At 32.0% G+C, this 23,926-nt stretch overlaps 1 protein-coding gene across 3 annotated transcripts in view; it reads right to left on the minus strand.

The window, feature by feature from the left end:
• SAMSN1 (SAM domain, SH3 domain and nuclear localization signals 1) overlaps positions 1-23,926 on the minus strand; it is a 178,521-nt gene that overhangs the window by 15,600 nt on the left and 138,995 nt on the right. For all 3 annotated transcript variants that reach the window (XM_074300439.1, XM_074300438.1, XM_074300437.1), the window contains 4 exons: positions 7,974-8,045; positions 4,551-4,706; positions 2,846-2,975; positions 706-857 (listed from right to left, as the gene is read on the minus strand). In XM_074300439.1, the coding sequence (XP_074156540.1) occupies positions 706-857; positions 2,846-2,975; positions 4,551-4,706; positions 7,974-8,045 (510 nt within the window). The remainder of the gene's footprint in view (positions 1-705; positions 858-2,845; positions 2,976-4,550; positions 4,707-7,973; positions 8,046-23,926) is intronic.

Here is a 23,926-nt window from a genome sequence, read left to right on the forward strand (position 1 = left end):
GAAGTACACAACATATGAAAGCAAGTGTGCTGATCTACCTATGTGATTTAATATTTAGTCTAAAATGAGCAGAAGGAACACTTCAGGATAATTACTGGAAAACAAAAGGTGTTTCTTAGGTGGGACCTCTATTTCCTGCTTAGTAATCAATTGAAAACAAACAGGAGGAACAACTCTAATTTTGCTTAGTGACACCTTCCCCAATTTTCCTGGCATTCTTTCATGCTGAGTCTTCCAGAGCCGATTTCAGTTTCCATTCCTGTTTGAAATTTTCATCTAAAGTCGTCCATTTATTAAATTTTGCAGTAACTGTGCTAGATATTTCCTTACTTAATTTTTTAACCTTTTTACAAGTTTGGAATTAGCAGTAGGGAATTGGATATTCCCAAACAGTTAGAAGGGGCTTTTAATAACCAAAGGGTAAGGTAATTTCCCTCTTCCTCAAGAACCTTTATATCACTGTATTACTTACAAAATTTATCAACAAATAATATTAAAGGCTTGTTAATAATAACATCTCTCAAAGAATATTATCTAGAAGACTACTTTCTGGGCTTGAATACATGTTTTTCATAGCATATGTTGTTCAACTTTTTGATTCAGATCATCCTACACCCAAAGAACCTGAAATTACTATATCAAACCAGATTGTGCAGACATTACCATAACATTTTACAAAAACAAAAATTTTAACATTTTACTTACCTTAATTTTTAGTGAGTCAGTATCATAGGGACTTGGTGTGAAATCTGTGTGCACTCTGGCTCGGCCACAGAATGGCCCTGTGTATGGGACTTCATCATCTAATCTAAGGCTGTCTCTATTACTTGTACCATCTGAACAGCTTGTGATTCCACCTGATAAAATCAGAGATAATATATTATATGTAGTGCTATAAATATTCTTAACCATCATCTGGGAACAAATTTAAAAGGCTCAAGCCAACGAAATCAGTCACAAACTTCTTGTGGTAGAAATATCAATTTATCTATTAATTATGAATTGGCAGATCAACTGTTAACAATTTAAATTTCTTCTACTTATTCCTTATCTTTTGTTTTTTCTTGCAATAACTAGCCCAAAGATTTACTCACTTATGTTTGAAGGATTATTATTCAGAGATTTCCTTCATTAATTTGATGCATTTACATAATTGTCAGCCTTTGTAGATACTTTTATTCTATTATATCTAATGGGGATAAAACAAATTGGATTGGGATGGCATGGATCAACTATGGATATATGTTGTCTATTGGAACAGGCACATAAGGAAAAAGATTTACTCTCTAGTTTTTGAGTTGGGTGCTCATTTTTTTTCTTCTTTCAGCAAAGACTCAGACTGAGATATACAGTTCCTTTTATAGATTGAACACAAAAGGATTATTTTGATTCAAGAAAGTTTATTAGTTAATCCTCAAAGGATACAAGAGTCCAAGCCAATCACTTCAAAGTTCTATGCAAAGACTTATTATCCTATTATCCTTTAAATAAATAAGGTATATTTACTGATCACAACCTTCCATATTTTTGTCTGTGTTTATATGTAAGTATATAGCAAATAAATATAAAGGGAATACATACAAAGTAGTTAAATATAAGGCAATTAGGAATGAAAGTCAGTAGAAGTTGGAGATGGGGATGAGGGAGGAATGAACCAAGCTCGAGCAGAACATCAACAAACATTTGTTAAACAAATGTTGAAGGTACTATACTAAGCACTGAGGATAAAAAGAAGGGCAAAAACATTGTCCCTGTTCCAAAAAACCTCAAACTATATGTGTACAACTATGTAGTGGTTTAGTGTAAAATGAAGGTGAGGAAGAAGAAAAAACCTTATCTAAAAGAGGATTTAAACTGAATGTTAATAAAAACAGAGAAGATAAGAATCATTTGGAAGGAGAGCATGAATTCTGGGCAAGGGCACAACCAAGGAAAAGGCAGGTATAAATGAAGTATCCTGTTCAAAAAATAGCAAAGTCAGTATTGTTGGATCTTAGAGAGAAGCAAAGTATATCAGAATTGGAAAGGTAAGAGAAGCCCAGATTGTGAAAATCTTTAAAAGCCACAGAAAGTGTTTTATATTTGATTTTACAGGTTTTTGTTTTTTTGGTTTTTTTGGAATATTTGGGTGACATCGTCAAAGCAAACCTGTACTTTAGGAAAAATCATTTTGGCAATTAAGTGCATAACAGTCTTGAGGGAGGGAGACCAAGGAGAAGACAATAGTCCAAATGTGAGGTAATGAAAGTCTATCTTAAGGTGAAAATTGTGTAAGTGGAAAGAAATGGACATATAGAGAGATGGTGTGAAAGTAGAAATGACAGGACATGGTGATAGATTGGTTATGCCTGAGTTGAATTTTTAAAGGAAGAGAGGATGCTGTGAGGAATACATGAGAAAAGAATGCATTTCAGGCAGGGGATAAACAATTAAAAGATGCTGCATTGGAGTACTATATATGAATAATGAAGAGAAATGCATAGTTCAAGATAATTGTTTCTATTCTAAATACAAAACAGAAATTTGAAAATTAATATGCAAAGAAGTTTCGATGCATAAGTATGCTTTAGGCTATAAATACAAATTTTCAAGACAAAATTGTTCTCATAGAATTATAAGCTTTTGAAATAAATGTGTCTTTAATAATCTATCAGGCATAATTTTAACAATAGAAACTCGATGTAGAGTCAACACATTTTAATTTTTTCTATTTTATTACCAAATATCTGTTATTTTCATAATTAATTTGATAAATAAATTAATTCTTCACATATATAAGGCCATTAAAAATTAACTTCTCAGGTTTAACAAATTCAGTATTTCTTATTTGTTCCTTTGAACTCACTGGATGAACTTTGAGCACTGTAGATACTGTCCATGGAGTCACTGCCTTTGAGAGGAAATTTCTCAGTGTAGGCTGCAACTCCTGGGTCACTGTTTCTATATGAGTAGGTATCTTCTTCATCCTCTTCATCCTTTGTTTTCAAATATCACAGTGTAGGTATAGAGAAAAATATTACTATAGAATATAAAAACTTTCTTCTCTTTCCCTCTTTCACATACACACCACATATGCATCAAAGAAGTCACATATTAAAATTAATACTTTTAAGAATATAATATTAGCAGCATAGAACATGACTTTATCATTAATTTCTCAATTTCTTTTCATAGAAGAAGAGTTTGAAGTACTAATATGAAATTCCTACTTAAATAACAATGGTGCAGTTGCAATTCAGCACTGAAATATTGTCAAATATATTTAAATAGAAAAGTAAAATGGATTGACAGCCATATCTCTGATGAAACCACATTTAATTAAACTGCTTATATTGCCTCATTTTTACTATTTAATTTATTTACCAACACAATCTATAGTTCAGGAATTCAAAAAAGTTTTAATTTTTTTCCTAATTATTTCATCTCAATTTTGTGGGTTTTTTTTTTGTTTTTTACAGTTAAGAAACCCTATTTATCTAGAACTCTTCAAAATTTCTATCCCAAATTTTGAATCTTTGACCTATGCCAGGGAAAATAAAATCTTATATAATTAAAATTAGGAGACGTGAACTATTTCAAATTATGTTTCCTTTTTATTGAAATTATCTCAAGTACTTTTTAGGTTTATGTAACTTGCATAATATGTTAACTTTGTGATGTCTATCTAGATATAATTTCATCTTATAGAATACACACATATATTTTATATAGACCATTTGAATATATTTTTTGAGCAGAGGCTGGATGAAGGAAGTTCTTAAGTGCCTTTTTTTTCCCTTTTATGTGGATTGATTGCAGCTATATACTTATCTGACTGAAAGACACTATTAAGTTCCTAGTCAGCAAAATAGCTCCCAGTTCTTAGTGCACATAAAAAATTATACTCAAGGAACCTGAAAAATGTATCACAGAGACTATAGTGTGTCCCAAAAGCATAGGTACAGTTTTAAGCTATTAAAGCTTGACGCTATTAAGATATTAAAGCTTAAGCAGTACTAAGGCTTTGGGGACATACTATAATAATATTAAGAGAATGCTAATTCCTCTATTGACCTATTCTCTTTTTGTACCTCCACTTGTATGGGATAGGTCCAGAGCTTTTTGGTATAATGATAAGCAAGGCAATTAATCCATCTCACAAAAGACAGTAACATCCATTCTTCCAGAAAAATGGAAGGATAAAGAGTAAAATCTGAATGCTGGATTTGGAATCAGAACACTGGAAATTAAAATATGTCTTTGAAACTTATTAGCAGTGTAGTCAAAGGCAAGATATATCACTTCTCCAAGCCTCAGTTTTTAAAATATATGAAATGGATAAATAATACTTATACTGCATGATTATTGTGAGTAAAGTTCTTTGCAAACATAGGTACATTACATACAAGCCACTTGATTTTCTTCAACCTCAATTACCTTGAATAGTACATTAGTTTTCTTATCTTTCTAGAGATTATAATAAGAAAAATATTTTATCAACTGTAAAAATAAAAAAAAAAGTCCATTGAATATTTCCATAACCAAACTACTGTTTTATAGACTAAACTTACCTTGTCCTCAGAAAGGGCTTTGATGTACTTCTTACTAATTTTTTTCTTCATGGTCCAGGAAATAGCCCTCATTTTTTTGCCTAGACTTTTGCCATTATTTGGAGTTTTAGCTGATTCTTCTTCTCCACCTTCATTTATCCCTTCTTCTTCACATTTCTAAAGAAATGTTAAATACCACAATTACAGGATAAAGAATCCTCATCTTAAAGCAATACTTAGAAATTTTAGTTTGTGAATATTTGTGTATACATTTTTGTGGATAGTTTCTAAAATTCCAAGAAATGGAATTATATTTCAATCTACACATCTTTAAGTGTCCCAACCATAGTTATCAACATAACAGTCTCAAAAATTAGAGTTTTTAACTTAAAGGTTTGAATATACCTTGAAATTACCTTATAATCATAGATAGTTATAGTTGTAGTATATAGTATGTGGTTATCTAATTTTTGAACTGGTCATTTCAGTCTTTTAAATTATTTAGATGGATAAGTTAAATTCTAGGCAGTTTACAAAGTAAGCATGTATATATGTGTGAAGAGTAGAAGATATTTCTAGAATGAGAGAGAAAAACTGATGTTCATTATGAAAGGATAGTAAAGATATATGGCTCTTTCTTACATAGCTCAAGTTAGTCTTGGCATTCATTGTTTAAAAAGTGAGAGTCAGCTAAAAACATCTCACAAATCATTGCCATTTTCCTGTTACACTAAGAGAGAGTGACTCAACAAATGTGTAATGGCAGATGTGGTTCCATGAAAATGAATTTTACAAGTGGAAAGGATGTTAGAGATTAGAGTTTATCATCCCTCCCACTTTAAAAATTAATTGTACCCTGACAGATGGCCATTTGTTCTTATTTGAATACCTACAGTGACAGGGATCTTATCTTTCAAGAGCTATCTAAAGAATGACAAGAGGAAGTTTCAAAGACATAATTAACAGCATAATTGAAAGGAACTCAAGTTTTTAAGATTTACCCTAAATTGACTATGCTGAATGTTACAGAAGATTCAACAAACTCCAATAAGCTCAAATAATACTTATCTTGCTAATTCTTATATTCTTGATTATACTCTGAAGTTATTCTAATAAAAATATTCAGATTCTTCCAAAAGTCCTGAATGAATAAAAACAATAATAATAATAATAATAATAATAATAATAAACTACCATTTACATAGAGCAGTTAAAGTTTAAAATTGTATCTCATTCAATATTTACAACAACCCTGAGGAGTGAGTACTATTGTTATTTCATTTTGCAGATCAGAAAACTGAGGCAGAGAAAGTTGTGACTTAACCAGAATCACAAATCTGGGAAATTCAAAAGACAGATTTGAATTCAGATTTTCCTGACTGTGCCTCTTAGACAATTTCATGTTTGAGAATTCTGTTTTTTAATTCTTCAGTGTTATGTTTCCTCATAAGAAAACTATTGAACATATTTAACAATAAAAATATTATAAAGTAACTATATTAAAACTCCAAGGTGTTCCTACTTCTAATTTTCACAGTTTAGTCTTTAAAAGCATTTCCTGGTATGTTATATCAGAGATTTGTATTTCAAATATGATTATGGACTTATGAAATTTTAGACCCACTGCACTTACTTAATAATGCTATTCTTATTCACTAATTATGTTTTTATCAGTTGTTTCTCCTCCTCTGAATTCCACTTGCCTTTATTTTCTGAACCACTTATCTGACTTTTATATACCAATTTGTAAATTACATTTTTACATTCATGTCCTATCTCCAAAAATGTATCATGAGTTCTTTTGAGGGCAGAGGCTATCTCTTAGAGCTGGAAATAGGTTGGGATGATTTTATTTCATATTGGGAAATTAAAAGACATTGATGGTAATTGTATTCCTCTAAAAGAAAAAGGCAAAGTGAAGGCTAATAGCATAGCAGAACTGTTAGAGATTTGGAGTTTTATATAATATAGTGAAAAATCACCCAGAAAATTACCAAAATTGCTGATCAATTGTAGCTTCCTCCTTTGGGTCAAGGTAGGGAAAGAATAGAGGCCTGGTAGTATCTGACTCCAGCACAGTCTAAGGGAGAGAAGAATTTCCTGTGTGTGTGTGTGTGTGTGTGTGTGTGTGTGTATGTGTGAGAGAGAAAGAGAGAGAGAGAGAGAGAGAGAGAGAGAGAGAGAGAGAGAGAGAGAGAGAGAGAGAGAGAGAGAGAATATATCTTTCACACTTGTTGTACTCCATCTACCCAAGCTTGGGATTGGTACAATCTCCTTTTCCCCAGAATTCTATTGGGTTATCTTCCCTGGGAAGGATAAATTTGGGGTCAGAGTGTCCCAAAGACAAAGAGGCCACCCTTCCTATCAATTCACATTGTTTGAGTCACCATATCACTATTCAGAAAGGTCTTCATTTGGAAGCCAAATAAGTAGCAAAATCTCAGAAGATCAAATTTCAAACAATGTGACTAAATGATAAGTAGACAAAGAATCAGGAACCCCAGATTATAATGTGTATTCTAAAAGACTCTAGGTCTCTATATGAAATAAGGAATTTGAAGAAGGTAGTCTCTAAGGTTCTTTCCAGTTTTAACAGATTGGATATTCTTTCATGATTTCTGAGTTTTATGAGGATTTGCTTGAAACACTCAGTCTTCACCCAAAGGATCTGCTATTGGATACCCATATAAGTATGAAGAAATAATTAAACTTAATTTGAATTTTCAAGAATGATTATTTAGAATACTGAGAAGTCAGCACAATTCTTTTCCTGAGTTGGCCTAGTCAAGAGCAGTTCAAGTGGTACTCATTCCTTTCATCAATGGGAACTAGTGTTCTGGTAGCTCTGTTTCCCATCATGTCTGACCTTTCTCTCCCCTGCCATCCTACTCCTGAGTGCATTTTTTAGGCTGCTTATTCTAGGTGTAATTTGTGTTCTTTGCTCCAGTTCCAAAGTTTCCTAGTTTTCTTTTGTGGTATTTATATGCTATCATCTGGCAAATTGCCTTGTACTATGCATAGTCAACCAATACTTATTTAGGTAATTGAAATTATAGTGTTTTACAAAAGCTGCCAGCTTACATTTTAGGCTTTTTAATTTTTGATTATGTGTCTATATAACAATCTCAATAAATTGAAGAAGTTATTTTTGGCAAGCATGTTCACCATGTAGAAACATATATGATTGAAAAAAAAAAATAAGCAAGCTGTTGAATTGAAAAGGAAAGATAATAACAGCCTAATATCTGCATTGATTTCCACAAAATATTCCTAGAATTAGACTGTTTAATATATTTGGTAGGTCCTCTGAGAAGGATTTACAAAACAGCATAAGCAAAATGAAAAGCAAACAAACATGCAATGAGACAGTGCAAAAAAGTTGTAAAATGCACTTGTGATGTGTATTAAGATTATGAATTAACTGAAATACTGAATTATACTTACCTCATTTGAATCTTCTGGTTTGGATATGGAATTGTTCCTAAAACGATCAAAATTTCCAAAGCTGCTGCTGCGCTATAAATGAGAAAAGAAAACAGAAATAAATTTATCAGCTATAAATTTTTTAATGTAAAATATTATATAGGAGATGGATTATAATTAGGAAGTTTATCTTTTGCAAATATCAAGATGATTTTCCCCTTCTCATGAATTGTAATATTTTCAAATTATAAGAATTACTATCACATAATAAATAAAATGAGCAAAATTTATTTTTGAGTTTAATATTAAAGCCTCTAGTTATTAAAAATCAAGTAATTTATTCTAACTGCCCAATAGTTAATTCTTTGTGAGAGAATTAATAAACAAATATATTTCACATTCAATGTGTAAATACCTCAAACACCACCCCTCCATATTTTTTTTCAGAGTTCAAGGATTCAGATTTCAATAAGAACTTTTGTTAATTTTGCTCACATTCAACAGAAAGGATGTTTTTAATATGAAGATATTTTGGTAATCTAAGAATAGATTTTTAAAGACTGCTTAATTCTCAAGAGTCCATGCCTTATAATTAGCCTAATCTCTTATGTAGTTTGAAGATTAATAACCAACTATACCATTACAGAAACCAAAGTATGGTTGTTATCCACATGTGTTTCAGTAATTTGTGAATATAGCTCGTGAATGCTATTGCCTAATACAAAGTTCCTAATACAAAGCTGTGAATCAGATGTGCGCAGAGTGAATTAGAGCAAAATATGGCAATTGTCTATGATCAAAAAAATAAACTCACTTTACTTTAAAGACTTAACCCATATGCATTTATCTTATTTTGCATTAAACATTGGAGGTCTTTTGTTTTACTTCCTACTACAGGGATTAATATATAAATATTTCCAACTCATTATCATAAGATCTTAGAATTAGGATATAGATAATAGATTTAGATCTGGAAGAAAACTTGAGAGACTATCCCTCACACACACACACACACACACACACACACACACACACACACACACACACATACACACACATGAGTTATGTGTTTATATGTGTGTATGTAAATATTATATGGTTGCTATCCTTTTTCTCAAAGAGGACCAAAAGCAAAAAAAAAAAAAACAAAAAAAAAACACCATCACTATATAACATGTATATATATATATATATATACACACATAAAAGTATATATACAAATAAAGATATATGTATGTATTATATATATACTATATATAATGTATATATGAAGAAAATAAACACAAATAGCTATGTATGTGAATATGTATATTAACAAATAAAGATATATATGTATATTTACATATATATGAAGAAGATAAATACAAATAAATGCAAAGTAGTAAAATACAAAATAGAGAGGGAGGGGAAAGGGGTTAGGTTAGGAAAGGCTCCAGGTATAAGGTGATACATGAACTATATCTTGAAGGGAGAAAGGATTAGTTGAGGTAGATGTGAAAAGAGTGGCATCCATTGTAGATGCCACTGATGACCAGTACAGAGGAACAGAAGTGGGAGATGCTGTGCTGTGCCCAAGGAACTGAAAGACCAGTTTAGCTGTTTCAAAGAGTATTGTTGGGAGAGTCATATATAATTAGGCTGGGGGAAAAAAGGTGAAGATCATTTAATGAAGGACATTAAAAACCAGAGATAATTTTATCCTAATGGCAACAGAAGATTATTGGACTTTATTAAGTAATAAGTTTATGAAAATTGTCATATCTGTGTGAAGGAAAATAACTTTTATAGCAGCATGCAAAATGGGTTGAAGTGAGGAGACACAAGTGAAAATAACTAGTTACAAAACTGTTATAGTAATGTAGAAGAAGGGTGATAATTCAAGTGGTGGCTATGTTGAAACATCAAATGAGAGATTGTAAAGGGCCAGAGCTCTGGACAAGTATATTTGAAACAAGGTGTTAACTCAGTGGAATTGATGAGATGATTGTTTCCTAGTTCACATATATACTTAGTACTTAGCATAGTGATGTAATGGTTCTCTAGTTCATCCATATTCAATAAGCTGTAATGATGTAATTACAATGAGGTATAAAAGGGGTAAGAAGGACCAGAAGATAGACATTCTATCTTTGACCAGCCTAGTGGTGGCTCTCCTTCGTCCTGCACTAAGGAGGAAACTGAGTCAGACTATGGCAGAAAGCTAGCCCAAACATTATACGAGATCCCATGACAGTAGAGATATCAAAATTTGGCAACAGATTAGACATGAGAGGTGGAAGAGAGGAAAGAATTGATGATAATGCTAAAATTACAAGTTTGAGAGATTCAAAGAATAGAAGTATCTTTGAAAAAAATGGGGAAGTTTGTAAGAGAGGGTAGTTTGTATAGAATGATAAAGAGTTCTGTTTGAAACATGTTGAGTTTGACATGGCTTTGGGACATTCAGTTTGAGATGTCCAATAGGCAATTGATGATGGAGTACTAGAGCTCAGGGGAGAAAGTAGCTGCATATAGATTTGTGAGTCATTTGCATAATGAAGATAGTTAAACCTAGAAAAACTTAGACATCATCTAACAAGCATTTAAGTGACTGCTCTCTATCTAAAGGAGGAGAAAACATGAAGACAAATATATGCAAACAACCTATGTACACAGAATAGAGATGGAGATAAAAGAATAAGCACTAGCATTTAAGGGTATTAGGCAAGTCTTACTGTGGAAGGTGGGATTTCAGTTGAGAATTGAAGGAAGTCACAATATCCAGAAAATAGAGCTAAGGAAATCAGACATGGAGAAACGTCAATGAAAATGTCTGGAATCTAGAAATAAAGTGTCATATGTGAAGCACAGGAAAGAGGCCAGTGTGACTGGATCAAAACATACAAGGGGTAAGTAAAGAGTAAGATCACTGAAAAAGATAGATGGATGCCATACAATGAAGGGGTTTAATATCAAATAAGGGTTGTTTTTTTTGGGGGGGGTTGTTTTGTTTTGTTTTTTTTTTGTTTTGTTTTGTTTTTTGATTCTGGTAATAATAGCTCCTTAAAAAATAAAATTGGCAAAATGGGAGAAAAATTCCATAGAACAAAACATCTCATTTAAAAACTCAATTGGACAATTACAAAAAGAAATAAAAAAAAGAATGAAGAAAATAATTCATTAAAAATCAGAATTGTACAAATGGAAATGAATGACTCGAGGAGACACCAACAATCAGTCAAGCAAAACAAAAAAAAAAAAAAAAAAAAAAAAAAAAAATAGAAAAAAAAATGTTAAATACCTACTTGGAAAAACAACAGACCTGGAAAACAGATCTAGGAGAGATCATCTAAGGATTATTGGACTCCATGAAAGTCATGATGAAAGTGTTAAGGAAATAAAAATGAAACCTATGTTTTGAGCTTAAATTATTGAGAAGAGGGTGGTACTCTTAACAGAGATAAAAAGTTAGGAAGGATGAAAACTTAGCAGGGAAATGTAGAGTTCATTTTTGGATGGGATGAGTTTAAGATGTCTATGGGACATCTAGTTCAAGATTTCTAATAAATATTTGGAAGTGAAAATTTGGAGGTTAGTAGAAACTTTGGATAAGTAAATCTGAGAATCATCAGTATAAAGGTGATAATTCAGTCGAATCAATGGAAGTTGTTGAGATAATCAACTGAAATAATTTATTAAGAAAAGAGGACCCAGGACAGAACCCTTGGAAACACATGCTTTTTTTTGCGGGCATGAACCTGATGAAAATCCATCAAAGGAAAATAGGAATGATTGGTCAGATAGGTAGAAGGGAACAAGAGAGTATGAGTGTTCAGCAATTAACTTCATTTCTTTTGATGAAATATGAAGCAAGTTTCTTAGTGGAAATGATGGGGAGGAGGATCCACTGGCAGTTCAAGGATGGAAGAAAAGGGAATGTGGTTAGTGGATTAGTGAGTCAACTAGGAAGGTACAAAATTATTGTTGTTATAATAAGTACTGAATTCAAAATATGTAATCTCCATTTGTAATAGACCCAGTCAACATGATTTTGTGATTTTCTCCACCTTTAATCAGCAGTATAGAATTGAATTATATCATCAAGATGGTGATGGGTGAAAAGTGTAATCAGTGCGATGATGATCACCTGCAGAATAATTGAAAATTCAGGGAATCAGAAGTCATTTTATGGATAGGGAATAGGGTTTATGGTTGAAAGGTAGAGAAAGAAGTGAAATAACAACATAGTGTAATTAGATAAGGAAATTTCGGAGTTCATGAACACAGAAATGGTATATGTCTGGATGATGATCAACACTAACAAAGCAAGGTGAAATGAAATAATTAAGGAGTATGGAAATTAGTATGTTTGAGAGAGCAAAATTCTGACTGTATGGTGGCAAGGGATTAGGAGGAGAGAAAACTCATGAGCCAGTTATTGTATTCATTGAGGAAAAAAGAGGAATATCCTAGACATCTTTTAACAATAGCTATCAGAATTTTGATTGGATAGTAAATATAGAATGAACCTCAGAAAAGGAGTGGTTAATAAATGATGGTCATGGAGAAAGTTGCAAGTTGTATTAGTAGTAAAATGAGGTATTACCTCATTTTGATCAGTAAATTAGAGAAAATAAATGAAAAGAACTAATAATGGAATGTGTAGCCAGGGAAGCTATATCATTAGGAAGAAACTAAGTTTCAGTGAGAGGCAGAATATAAAAGTGGGAAAAAGAAATATTTTAAATGAAATGGGTTGAGCATTCCAGAGAGCACAACAGAAGGGATAAATAGTTTTAGACTTGGACATGAGGAAAAGGAGAATTACACTGATATAGATGTAATTAAAACATTGAGAAGCAGGAGACAGAATGGTTGATTGAATAAAGATAGACTGGAGTTCAGAATCATTGAGGTGGGATAGTGTAACTGGGTTGGAGTTTGCCAATCAATAATGAATGAATTCAAATAGGTTAACAATATCTCTATATAGTTTTCCTCAAGTTAGAAGCTTCCCATAGTATTATGGAGCTCAGGTGAGGGGATCAACATGAGGATCTTATGGCACAACAATTCTCTCCTTTCTCTATAGGAAGGCCAATTTAGGTCAGGAGACCAACAAAGAGAGCACACTAGAATCATTTATTCCTCCTTTCCAGGTACATAGCAACAGTCCAGACCATAGACAAGCAGAGAGAGTTGGATGGAATGGTTTTTCTCTGTTATTTTCTTGGGAGGAAAAGACCAGGAAAGTTTACCTTTATAGGATGAAGTAGTGCTTTCCCCTTATCTGGTGTTTCTTCCTGTCCCCATAAGGCAGAAAACTGGTAGATAAAAGTCACCCATAAAATATACATAAATAAGAGAAGACAGAAAAGAGTTTTAGGGGAATAAGCATAATTAGGAACTAGGCTTTATAGGATGAGTCAGCAGAATAGATGAGAATTTAAATAGAGATTCACCTTTTTCTTAACTGTACTTGTTTGCCCAAGGCTTCTCTCCCCAGGAGAAAAAAAAAGTATTTAGGGGCTAACAATAGTTAGTAAGATCAAATGTAAGATAGGTCATTAGGTCAAGAAGAATTAGAACTAAGAAAAGACCATCAGACTTTGCAAGAAAATCCCAAATGCTGTCACAAAGAGTCAGACATGATGTAAATGTCTCAACAGCACCTTACACTCACTTTATATTCCTCCTGAATAATTCCTTTGGGCTTAAAATGAGAGAAAAAGAAAGGGCTAAAATATTAAAAAATTAAAAAAATAAAAATGTGGAAAATATTAAATATTCTCATGTGGTGCTTGTTAATCTAAAAATGATTTTCTATACCATTTAATCATTTTAAATTGAGTAGTAGGAATGATGGTATTTAAAGGCTTTCTTTGTATTGTCAATTCTGAAAGCATTTTGGGGCAGGTCTTATTTGCTGTATTTACAAATAATGTGAGTGGGAAGATCAGTTATTCCTAATCCAGATGCTTGAAAAATCCTTCCTTCTGGTTGGATCAGATACCAAGGATAGTTTTGTAATATACTGCCTCACATCTATCAAATATTAATAGGGGTTAGTGCATTTTTTCTACCATCTTACATAATGCACAGGAGAGCACTAAATAGAGCTACTTCAGCATTTCTCATACTAACATCTTCCATTAAATAATCAATAGTTACCACCCTTTAAAATGCATTCAACCTCATTATATCTATAAAGAAAAGCAAATTTAGGAGCCATGGGCTATGAAAGAAAAGGGCTATTACTTTTGGTTTTTGTCAATCATCATATTATAAATTGTTGGACACCCAACTTGCTAATGTAGGATTCTAATATCAAAAATATTTCTAGTTTAAGAAAACCAATTAAACTATATCTCTATTATTGAAAGATATTGATTATTTTAAAATAATGGCTTATAGCCAAAAAGTTACAATTTATTCACTCCTTTAATAATGTAAGTTTTATTTGCATATCTTTTGACTTTGTCTATAAATGGACTAAGAACAATGGATACATTTTTAGAATTGTGTGCCTGTTGAGCTTCATATTTAAAATAAAATTATAGTTAAGTAAAGTCTGTTTCTGGGATTACAGTCCAGAATAAATGAAAACATATTTTGGTACCAGAAATCTTGCATTTTATTTATAGATATTCGGTTTAGCAAAATGTGTGCTAATAATTATACTCAAAACCAAAGCTTTGTTAAGCATAATTTTAGCTTTTTTAAAGAAAATCTGCCAAAGCAAAATTCATGAATTTGTTTATGTATCTTTCAGTTGAAATATCACAGTATATTCAATCTTTAACTGCAATATACCAATAAATTAATGCAAATTCAACCAAAACTCATTAAATGCTTATTTTTTATAATGAGACCCTATCGTTCTCTGTAACAAACTGTATATGAAGGGAAGTAGACTGAGCTTAGAAGAGTAAGATGGCATCATAATGTGGAGGGTCTTGAGTGTCAAGAAAAAAAACTAAATTTCACTTAACTGTTGGTAAGGAGTTTTCATATTTAGTAGAGCTAACAAGATGGAGAAGGCCTTAATGAATTAGAGAGTGACATAATCAATCTTTTTTACAGTTGAGTGAAGGATGGACTAGAGTACAGAAATCATTGTGGCAGAAAGACCACCAATCAGGCTATTAAAATAGTCTTAGGAGAAAAATGATGTAAGCCTGTTCAAGGAGGGCGTCAGTGTCACAGGACAGACAGGGGCATATGTGAGAGATTTCACAAAAGTGAAATCAACAGCCCTTGACAACAAATTGGATAAGGAAGGTGAGAGAAAGTGAGGAGGGGAGGATGACACTTAGGGTTGCAAGCCTGCAGGACTAGAAATCAGGAATAGGAGAGGGATGAAGGGAAAAATAATGAGTTCAATTTAATATGTGTTAAGTTTGCAGTATGTACAGCACATCTATTTCAAAATGTACAAAATATAGAATATGAGATTGGTGTTTGGGAGAGAAGTTAGGGTTGGAGATATAAATTTAATAGTAATCTATTTTATTAATCATATAAACTAACAGGAAAACCAGCAAACATTGTCTGAACTCTTACTTTATTTTCTGTTAGGTAAGGTTCTTCTGTTACTCTACTTTCAACATCTACAAAACACAAACTTTTGAAAAGTAGGGTTTTAGAATGGAAGCTCTGACACAGTTTTAACTAGGGCAAGTATCATTATTGCATCATATTGTTCCACTGTCTGAATCATAACAAGAACAAAATTAGGACCTCCTTTGGAGATTTTAATTTTGCATTGCTTAGCCTAGTATGAGTCAAAGGGCTAATTAATTAATTAATTAATGCAGGACTTCTTAGTTGTGAATTATATTGAATTTGTTGCCATGGTAAACCTTGCTTTAGAAAAAAATTAGTCTCACAGGCTGTCTTTTCTCCAGAAATAGTAAATTCTGCTTACCTTCCTCCATCCATACCACAAAATGGTGTAATCATTTAACACTGAGGCAATCCTAACACATTTTTAATAGTTTGCTGAATTTGTTCACACTGTTTAAAAGATATCTCTTCTTAAATTAGAAGAATTAAATTCTAGGATATTTTTTTAATAAAGGTTGTCTTGTATATTAAGGTTTTAAGATTTGAATATTATCCAATGGTGCAGTATTACTATTCTGAAGCAAAAGTTTTAACTTAAAAAGCTTTCTGTGTATTATTTATAAAAGGAAGAAGAATTTGGGTTAGGATGCTTAACTAAGGCCTTATTTTGTAAGTATATTCCAAAACATTGAAGATATGTCTGTGGTACATGTGCAATTTTTTCATTTGAAATAATGCATGGAATTTTCACTCCAATATTGTAATATTGAAGATCATACTTGCAAACTAAAAATTATTGTGGTTAGAAAAATAATATAATTCAATATATCAAATTATTTTAATAAAATCCAAAGTATGATACAATTATCTTTATCTTTTTTTTCTCTTTTAAAGTCTTTGTCTTTTGTTTCAGCATTAGTGAAAATATCATGTGTTCTTTAGTTTTTTCAAGATGACTTCAATAGCCATATTGGCTTCTTCCATTTTTGTCTCTTCTCTAATTCATTTTGCATACTACCTCCAGAAAGCTAATGATTATGTTTTAATTATATGTACATATATATATATATATATATATGTGGTATATGCATGTAAATTATGATATGTATGTTAATTTTATCATGTAACTCCCCTTTAAAAATTGCATGCAGAAAGAAGTTTAAATTTCTTAGTTTACCATTGAGGGATTTTGCTTCATTGCTTTTCAACATTTTACCCTTTACTCCAACCAGGACAATATCCTTTATATCTCCTAATTAGGTCACTTTACTCATTCTAATATGGCATTCATGTTATTCTCTCTACTAGGGATACCCTTTTCTTCTCACTCTTGTCCACTTATTTAAATCCTACCCAATCTTCAAGAATCAGCTCAAGTGTTATTAATTTTTTTAACAAGATTATCTTCCCCATCTACAAAGTAAATTGAAGGAATCTCTGATGCTTCAGGACTAACCTGATTGTCACTAGCTTTAATCTTCCTGTGCTGCATATGAAGGTATTTCACTTAGAAAGCAAAACTGCAAAGATATCCCTAGTTCTGAGTTCTGAATTTTCATCTCTACCTAATTTTCTATCTCCTGCTAGTACTCAGATTCATCATATTCCAAAACAGAGCCAGCTTCCCATTTTCCCTGTTAACTAGTTTCTGTTGTGTATATACCCTTTCTTCTATTCTTATTTGATGTTTCCACAACTAGTGGTTTATCCCTTTGAATTTACTTATGTAGCTCTCAAGAGTGGCTTGGAAGAGTTAAGGATTGGCTCAAATTCAGCCCAAAATAAAATTTGTCATTTTTTCCCATTTGCTGATTTTTTTTTGTTTGTTTCATGATCTTTGAGGTTCCTTAGCGAAACATCTAATGAGTTATGATTGTACAAATTATAACTGTCTTTGCAGACAATTAGCATCTCAAAGAATGAGACATAGTAAAACCTCCCAAACTTTAAAAGACCCCAGCAAACACTATAAGATCAAGTCTAATAATGAACCATGAGGCGAGCCAGATCCTCCTCATCTTCTTTCCTTTTCTCCCTCCTTTATTTTCCTACCATTTATAATGTTTAAATTTCCCAAAGCAAAAATTTTCAATCAAATAAAACAGATGAACATTCTTTCCCTAGTAATCACTGTTGTAGAATTTGTGGGAAGTGAAGAAAATTGTTGAAACATCATTGATACAGTCAGAGATGGAATAGTTCTTGTATATAAAAAGGAAACTGAAAAATCATTTGTGTTGTGTCCGATGAAGTTAAGATCTGATCTACTGAACCAAAATAAAATACACTCTACTTTGAAGTGCTTAAAAGAAACACACTGTACTCGTGTTTTCATTCATCAATAATTTATCAGGGATCTCAAATTGCTATAAAAATATCCTTCAATTAATTTTGCTAGCTTATGTACATTCTGAGTGTGGAATGTCCTTTATTCTACTTATATGGCCTCTGACTTACCAGAAAATGACTCATTTAGAGAACTTTTGCTACTAAGTGGTGGAGAAAAGAGATTTAAAAAAAAAAAAACTTGGTTGAACACTTCTTTTTGAACACTTTTCTTGCATATCTTCAAATCTCCTAAAAATCTAATCATCCTCTTAATGTGTCCAGTGTCTCACTTCTCTATTCCTCATGTATCTGCCAAAATAATCTTCCCCAAATACATATTTTTGTCATTCTTTGTTTCAAAAGCATGTCGAAGATTAAATATAAACTCCTTAGTCTAGCAGCTAGATTCCCTTCACAAGCCTATTTCATGTTATATCTATTTATGTACAATACATTGCAGCCAAACTGGATTGGTGGTTATTCCCTGGATTTGATATAGATCTCTTATCTATATGTAAATCACTATGTATTTAAATCTCCTATTATTGAAATGGATTTTCTCCTTATCTCTTTCTGACTCATAGAATCTACCTCATCAGCTTTTTACAAATATCTCAGCTAAAAGTGAACTCTCATCTCAAGTATTACTGTACTTGATACACTGCATGTATCTTTGTTTTTCTCTTGTCACATCCTATACTGTATCTGGGTACATGTTGTATCCCTCCTATGTGGCCCCATACAACAAGTATTCTCTATACCAGTTCCTGATGTTTTGCAGGTGCTAAAGATGGCTATCAAATTCAATAATACTTCCTATTAAAGTACCTTGAATTGTTACTTAACTTCATTAGATTTCATCTTATTTTGACATTCAATCAACAAATAGAAGTAATTAATAGTCATATAAAAATGCTCTAAGTCATTATTGATTAGAGAAATGCATATTAAAACAACCTTGAAATATCATTTTACACCAACCAGTTCGGCTAAAATGAAAGGACATGACAAATGTTGGAAATGATGTAAAAAAAAAAAAAATTGGGATACTAATTCATTGTTGGTGGAATTATTAAATAATCCAACCATTTTGAAGGGCAATCTGGAATTATGCCCAAAGAGTTATTAAATTACCTATATCTTTTGACCCAGCAATACCACTACTTAGTTTATTATCAAAGATGATCAGGGGAAAAGGAAAATAAGAATCTATATGTCCTAAAATGTTTATAACAGCTCTCTTTGTGATGGAAAAGAACTGGAAATTGCAGGGATACCCATCAACTGGGCAACAGTTTAATAAGTTGTGATACAAAATTGTGATGGCAATTATTGTGCTATTAAGAAATGATGAGCTCAAAGATTTTAGAAAAAACAAGGAAAAAAATTGCACAAAATAATGAAAAGCAAAACCAACTGCAGAACCAAGAGAACATTATATACAGTAGCAAAAGTTGTTTTAAGAACAACTGAGTAAATAAATTATTTTGTCTATTATAAATATCCAAATGAATTATAAAGGACATATAAAGAAGCTATATACATCCAGAGTAATAACTGATAAATTTTAGTATGTATAGAACAATTTACACATATATGTTTTGAAAATACTCATGGGGAGACCCAGTGTCAAAATTAATAATAATAATTATTATAGCAACATTATTATTCTAAATAACAACATAATTCAAGAGCATATAAATGTATCTTGATAATATATTCAAGAAAAATATAAGCTCTATGAAGGTAGGAATCATTTTGAGGATTTTTTTGCCTGCGTATTCTGAAAGCCTAGCAGTGTTTTGCTCATCAAAAGACCTTAATGAACACTGAATTGAATATTAAATGTCCGGCCCCTCTGATTAAACTTTTTAGCTTAGCATGTGTTCTCATATGTGCTATAATGTTCTTTCCTTTGTACCACCCTTCATGCCCTTATATTAAGATTTATATCATTTTTGGGAGATACAGCAGAATTAACTATAAACAATTTAATTAGCATGTGTGCACACATACATATACTACAAAGAGAAAAAATATGGTAAAAATAATATGAAATGATTCTTAAAACATGAATTGAGATACATCAAATATTTCAAATACAGTCTCTTGTTTTTTCTTCTCACTGGAAACAGAAAGAAAAAAACATGGAAATGGCTAATGTAGATGTTAATACTTTTTAAATAATTAACTGATTAATGCAATTTCAAGAGTCAAAGAGGCAAGATTACTAAAATATTAGTAGTAGCTCATATTTATACAGCACTTTACATCTATAAAGTCAACCAATATTTATTAAATGGCAACTATGTGCCAATCATGCTAAGCTAAAGAATTCTGCATGTATTTTCAAATTTGACTTCTAAAAAGCTTATTAGGTAGTTTATAGAATTTAGAACTTTAGCTTAGAGATTTAGTTCTTAGCTTATAGATTTAGAAGAATCATTAAAAGTATTTAATATGACACCCTCGCTCTAAAGATGAGAAATTTGCTGCTCATACAGGTTCAGGTGACTTCAGGTCACACAGATATTTTAATAAGTGTGATTTGGACCTCTGACTCCAAATGCATCTCTTTCTAGCACACTACTCACTTTATCCAAATTTCACAACTGGAGAAACTGACACTAAAAGAATAAGAAACTTGTGCATAATCACATACTTAGTTCACAGCATATATATTACTAGAATTCCAATTTCCATATTCTTAATTCAAATTGAATGTACTTTCCATGATGCTATAATACTTTCCATATATTGATTCATCATGCAATGTAGGGATCCAAACAAGGGCTTCCTGGGGAATCATAGACTCTCAATTCATTGAATATCATGCAAAAAACTGAAAACTTTTTTGCCTCATGACCAGTTAAACTATTAATGAAATAACTAAAAATATCTCAAAGAAGATGTGATAGCTCATTACAAACCATTGCTTGAAAGGATATTAAATAAAAGGGAAGAAAATGAAATCTTCCACCAAATGAGTTCTATCTAATAAAATTTCCTGGCAATTAGTATGGCAAAAGCATTTGTCCTCCATGCTTGCTTAGACTCTAAAAACACAAAAACCCCTTTAAAGTTCTCCTGAAGGTACGTTTTAGCCATACAGTGATACCCTTGAACACAAATAATGACAAACAATAAGATAATTCTTTTTTTAAAAAGTTTTTTAAAAAGTAGTTTTTATTACTTTTAAATGAGTCTGCTTGATGCATGATTTTGGTGTCCCTGATTAATAGTCACTGAAAGCTCAGGCTCTGGAGTTGTAATGTTTCTGGAAGCTTCCTTCCAGCAAAGCTCAGCTATTAATTCAATGGCACATGTCAGCTCAGCAAAGCAAGGTCACTCTTCTGCTTCAAGGGGAACCTTTTTAGAAATAATAAAACTGACAGAAAGTCCCTTTTTGCATGCTTTATGTCACCAGAGGTTGAGTACTGCAGTTAATATCATAGAGCTTATAAACATTCCCATCTCAAGCATCCTCCAGAACTACTAGACTTAGGGATTTAACCTTTTTTTTTTTTTCCTTCTAACTTAGACATGTTTATGGGGCAAATATACAATTTGTAATCCTAAACAAGGAAAGAATGAGTAAGAATAATAAAAATAAATCTTTTGTTAGGTTATTTGGAGGAGAAATTTAAGACACCACTTTCTTTAAAAATTATGAATACTGTAAGTTTTCTTTGCACATATTATTTTATTTGGAGTCAAATCCATGGATATTTCAGTTTAGGAGTGTGTGGTCAGAGCATTAGAATCGTCTTGCTTCAGTGGATCTATTGATTCCTCACAATGAGATAATAATAAATTGTGCTATATTACTTCTAGAATGCTAAAAATAAAAATGAAAAACGTTTCATTGGGAAATTCTTTCAATATTTGCTATGTAAATGAAGTTTTTACTATACTGGCACAGTAAAACCTATCAAAGACTTTTCTTATTCTTTGATAATTTTCAATGTTCTCCCTCAAAAGAACATACAATAAACACACTGAAGGCCTTTTAGGTCATTTATCTTTTTATCTACTTTATCTATCTTTATTTACTAAATCTCTCTTGTTTGTGTACAATTGCATTTGTTCTCCCCTATTAGACTGTGATCTACATGAGAAAAAGAAGACTTTTTTTTTTTCCTGAGGCAATTGGGGTTAAATGACTTGCCCAGAGTCATAAAGATAGGAAATTTTAAGTGTCTGAAGCCAGATTTGAACTATTATATGTAACAAATACATGTCTATATATTAAATTAAATATATCACTGAAGAAGTGTTGAGAAAGACAATCCAGATCCACTGATCCATGAAAACTTTGTCATATCCACCACTACAACCAGCAGAATTAAGTTCACTTCCTCTATCTTATAAGGAAGGCACAAAGATTTGATAGTAGATTTTTGGTGGAGATGCAGGCATCTCTTGTCATTCTCTTAATTGTTCTAAGAGTTTGAGTATAATCTTGAGGACCATGTCATTCTCAAAATGAAAAGAAGTACAGAGTAAGATAAAGATGTTAACTACATTTCTAATAAGGTGTTATCTAATAAGGTGTTATATTTGGCTAATTTGCAAGATCTAAATTAGCATATTTGACATATGATATCTACTTCTCTGTTTCTGTCTCTCTGTCTGTCTCTGTCTTTGTCTCTCTCTTTATATACATATATATATATACTCATCAATTTACATATATAAGTATATATATATGTATATGTACATATATATGTATGTATGTATGTATGTTGTATGTATGTATATGCCTCTGGTTGAATTCACTGTGCACAAGTCAAAAAGGATTCTTAAATAGCAGTAGGTATTCTCTATTTTTATGGAGATTTTTATTTTGAATAGTATTTAGTGAGGAATACTATTTGGGCAATCAATAACTAAAGCTATTTCATTCAATAACACTGTATTTCTGCCCATGTGGCAAACTTACTTGCATTGTCAATATACATCAAAGTATAAATGTCAATATGTTATAGTATCATAGGTTTTTCACAGAACTGGCTACACACTTGATATTATAACTTTTTAATGAGACAAACCAAAATTGCAAAGCTATGTTTTTGTTGGAAAACACAAAAATTAAAATAAATATATGTATAATTCTAAGTACTGTAAGTAGTATAATGAACAGCATTCTAGGCCTGGTGTCACAAAAACCTGAGTTCAAATTTGCCTCTTACTTATTAGTTATAACTCTGAACAAATCATTTAATCCTATTTACTTTAATTTCCTCATCTGTAAAATGAGCTGGTATAGGAAATGACAAACCACTCTAATATCTTTGCCAAGAAAATCCCAAATGGAGTCATGGAAAGTCCAACATGACTGAAAAACCATTGAAAGCTGAAGTAAATGCATTACATTCCCTGCTTCTCAATCTATTCAGTTCTGATGATCTATCTCTCTACTCTACTTTAGCTATGAACAGAGATGTTCACATGCTAGTTCTTAGCAGCTGTTTGCTTTCTTATTCCCATCCTCCTCAATCCAATGTCTCACTACATTTTCATTCACCCTCTTCACTGTGCTTTCTGCAATGTCTACTTTATAATGAACAAATTTCCTTGTATCTTAAACTTTTTCTTATACTTTCCATCATCTGGTACTCTCTGTGACCTAACTTCCTTCTGAAGATTTCTTCCTTCACATCTTCCTTATCTAGCTCATTTTACAGAGGCAAGCAGGATTAAATGACTGGCCCAGGTCACACAACTAGTAAGTATCTGAGGCCAGATTTGAAGTCAGGAAGATGAATCTTCCTGATTTCAGACCCAGTGATTGTTGCTTTAATCTACTGTGCCACATAGCTGCCTAGTGCGTTTGAGGGTGTGATGACTGCATTAGCTCCCTGGATACCTTAGAATCAGCCAGAGTCAGGATAAGCAAAAGTCCTTGGTATTTATTCTTGGTCTTTAGTGGTAAAAGTGAAGGGAATGGATGCACAGAATCTTCACAACCTCACCTCTTCATCTCCTGCCCAGAAATGACTCTGGCTAGTCTTACTCCACCCCCTAGTCCCTCCTACAATTCTCTGTATACACCAAATGATTGGGCCAGCACAGGAGAGTGGGAAGGGCCATTTTCCAAG

The sequence above is a fragment of the Sminthopsis crassicaudata genome, chromosome 3 (assembly GCF_048593235.1).
Source record: "Sminthopsis crassicaudata isolate SCR6 chromosome 3, ASM4859323v1, whole genome shotgun sequence".
Taxonomy (NCBI): Eukaryota; Metazoa; Chordata; class Mammalia; order Dasyuromorphia; family Dasyuridae; genus Sminthopsis; species Sminthopsis crassicaudata.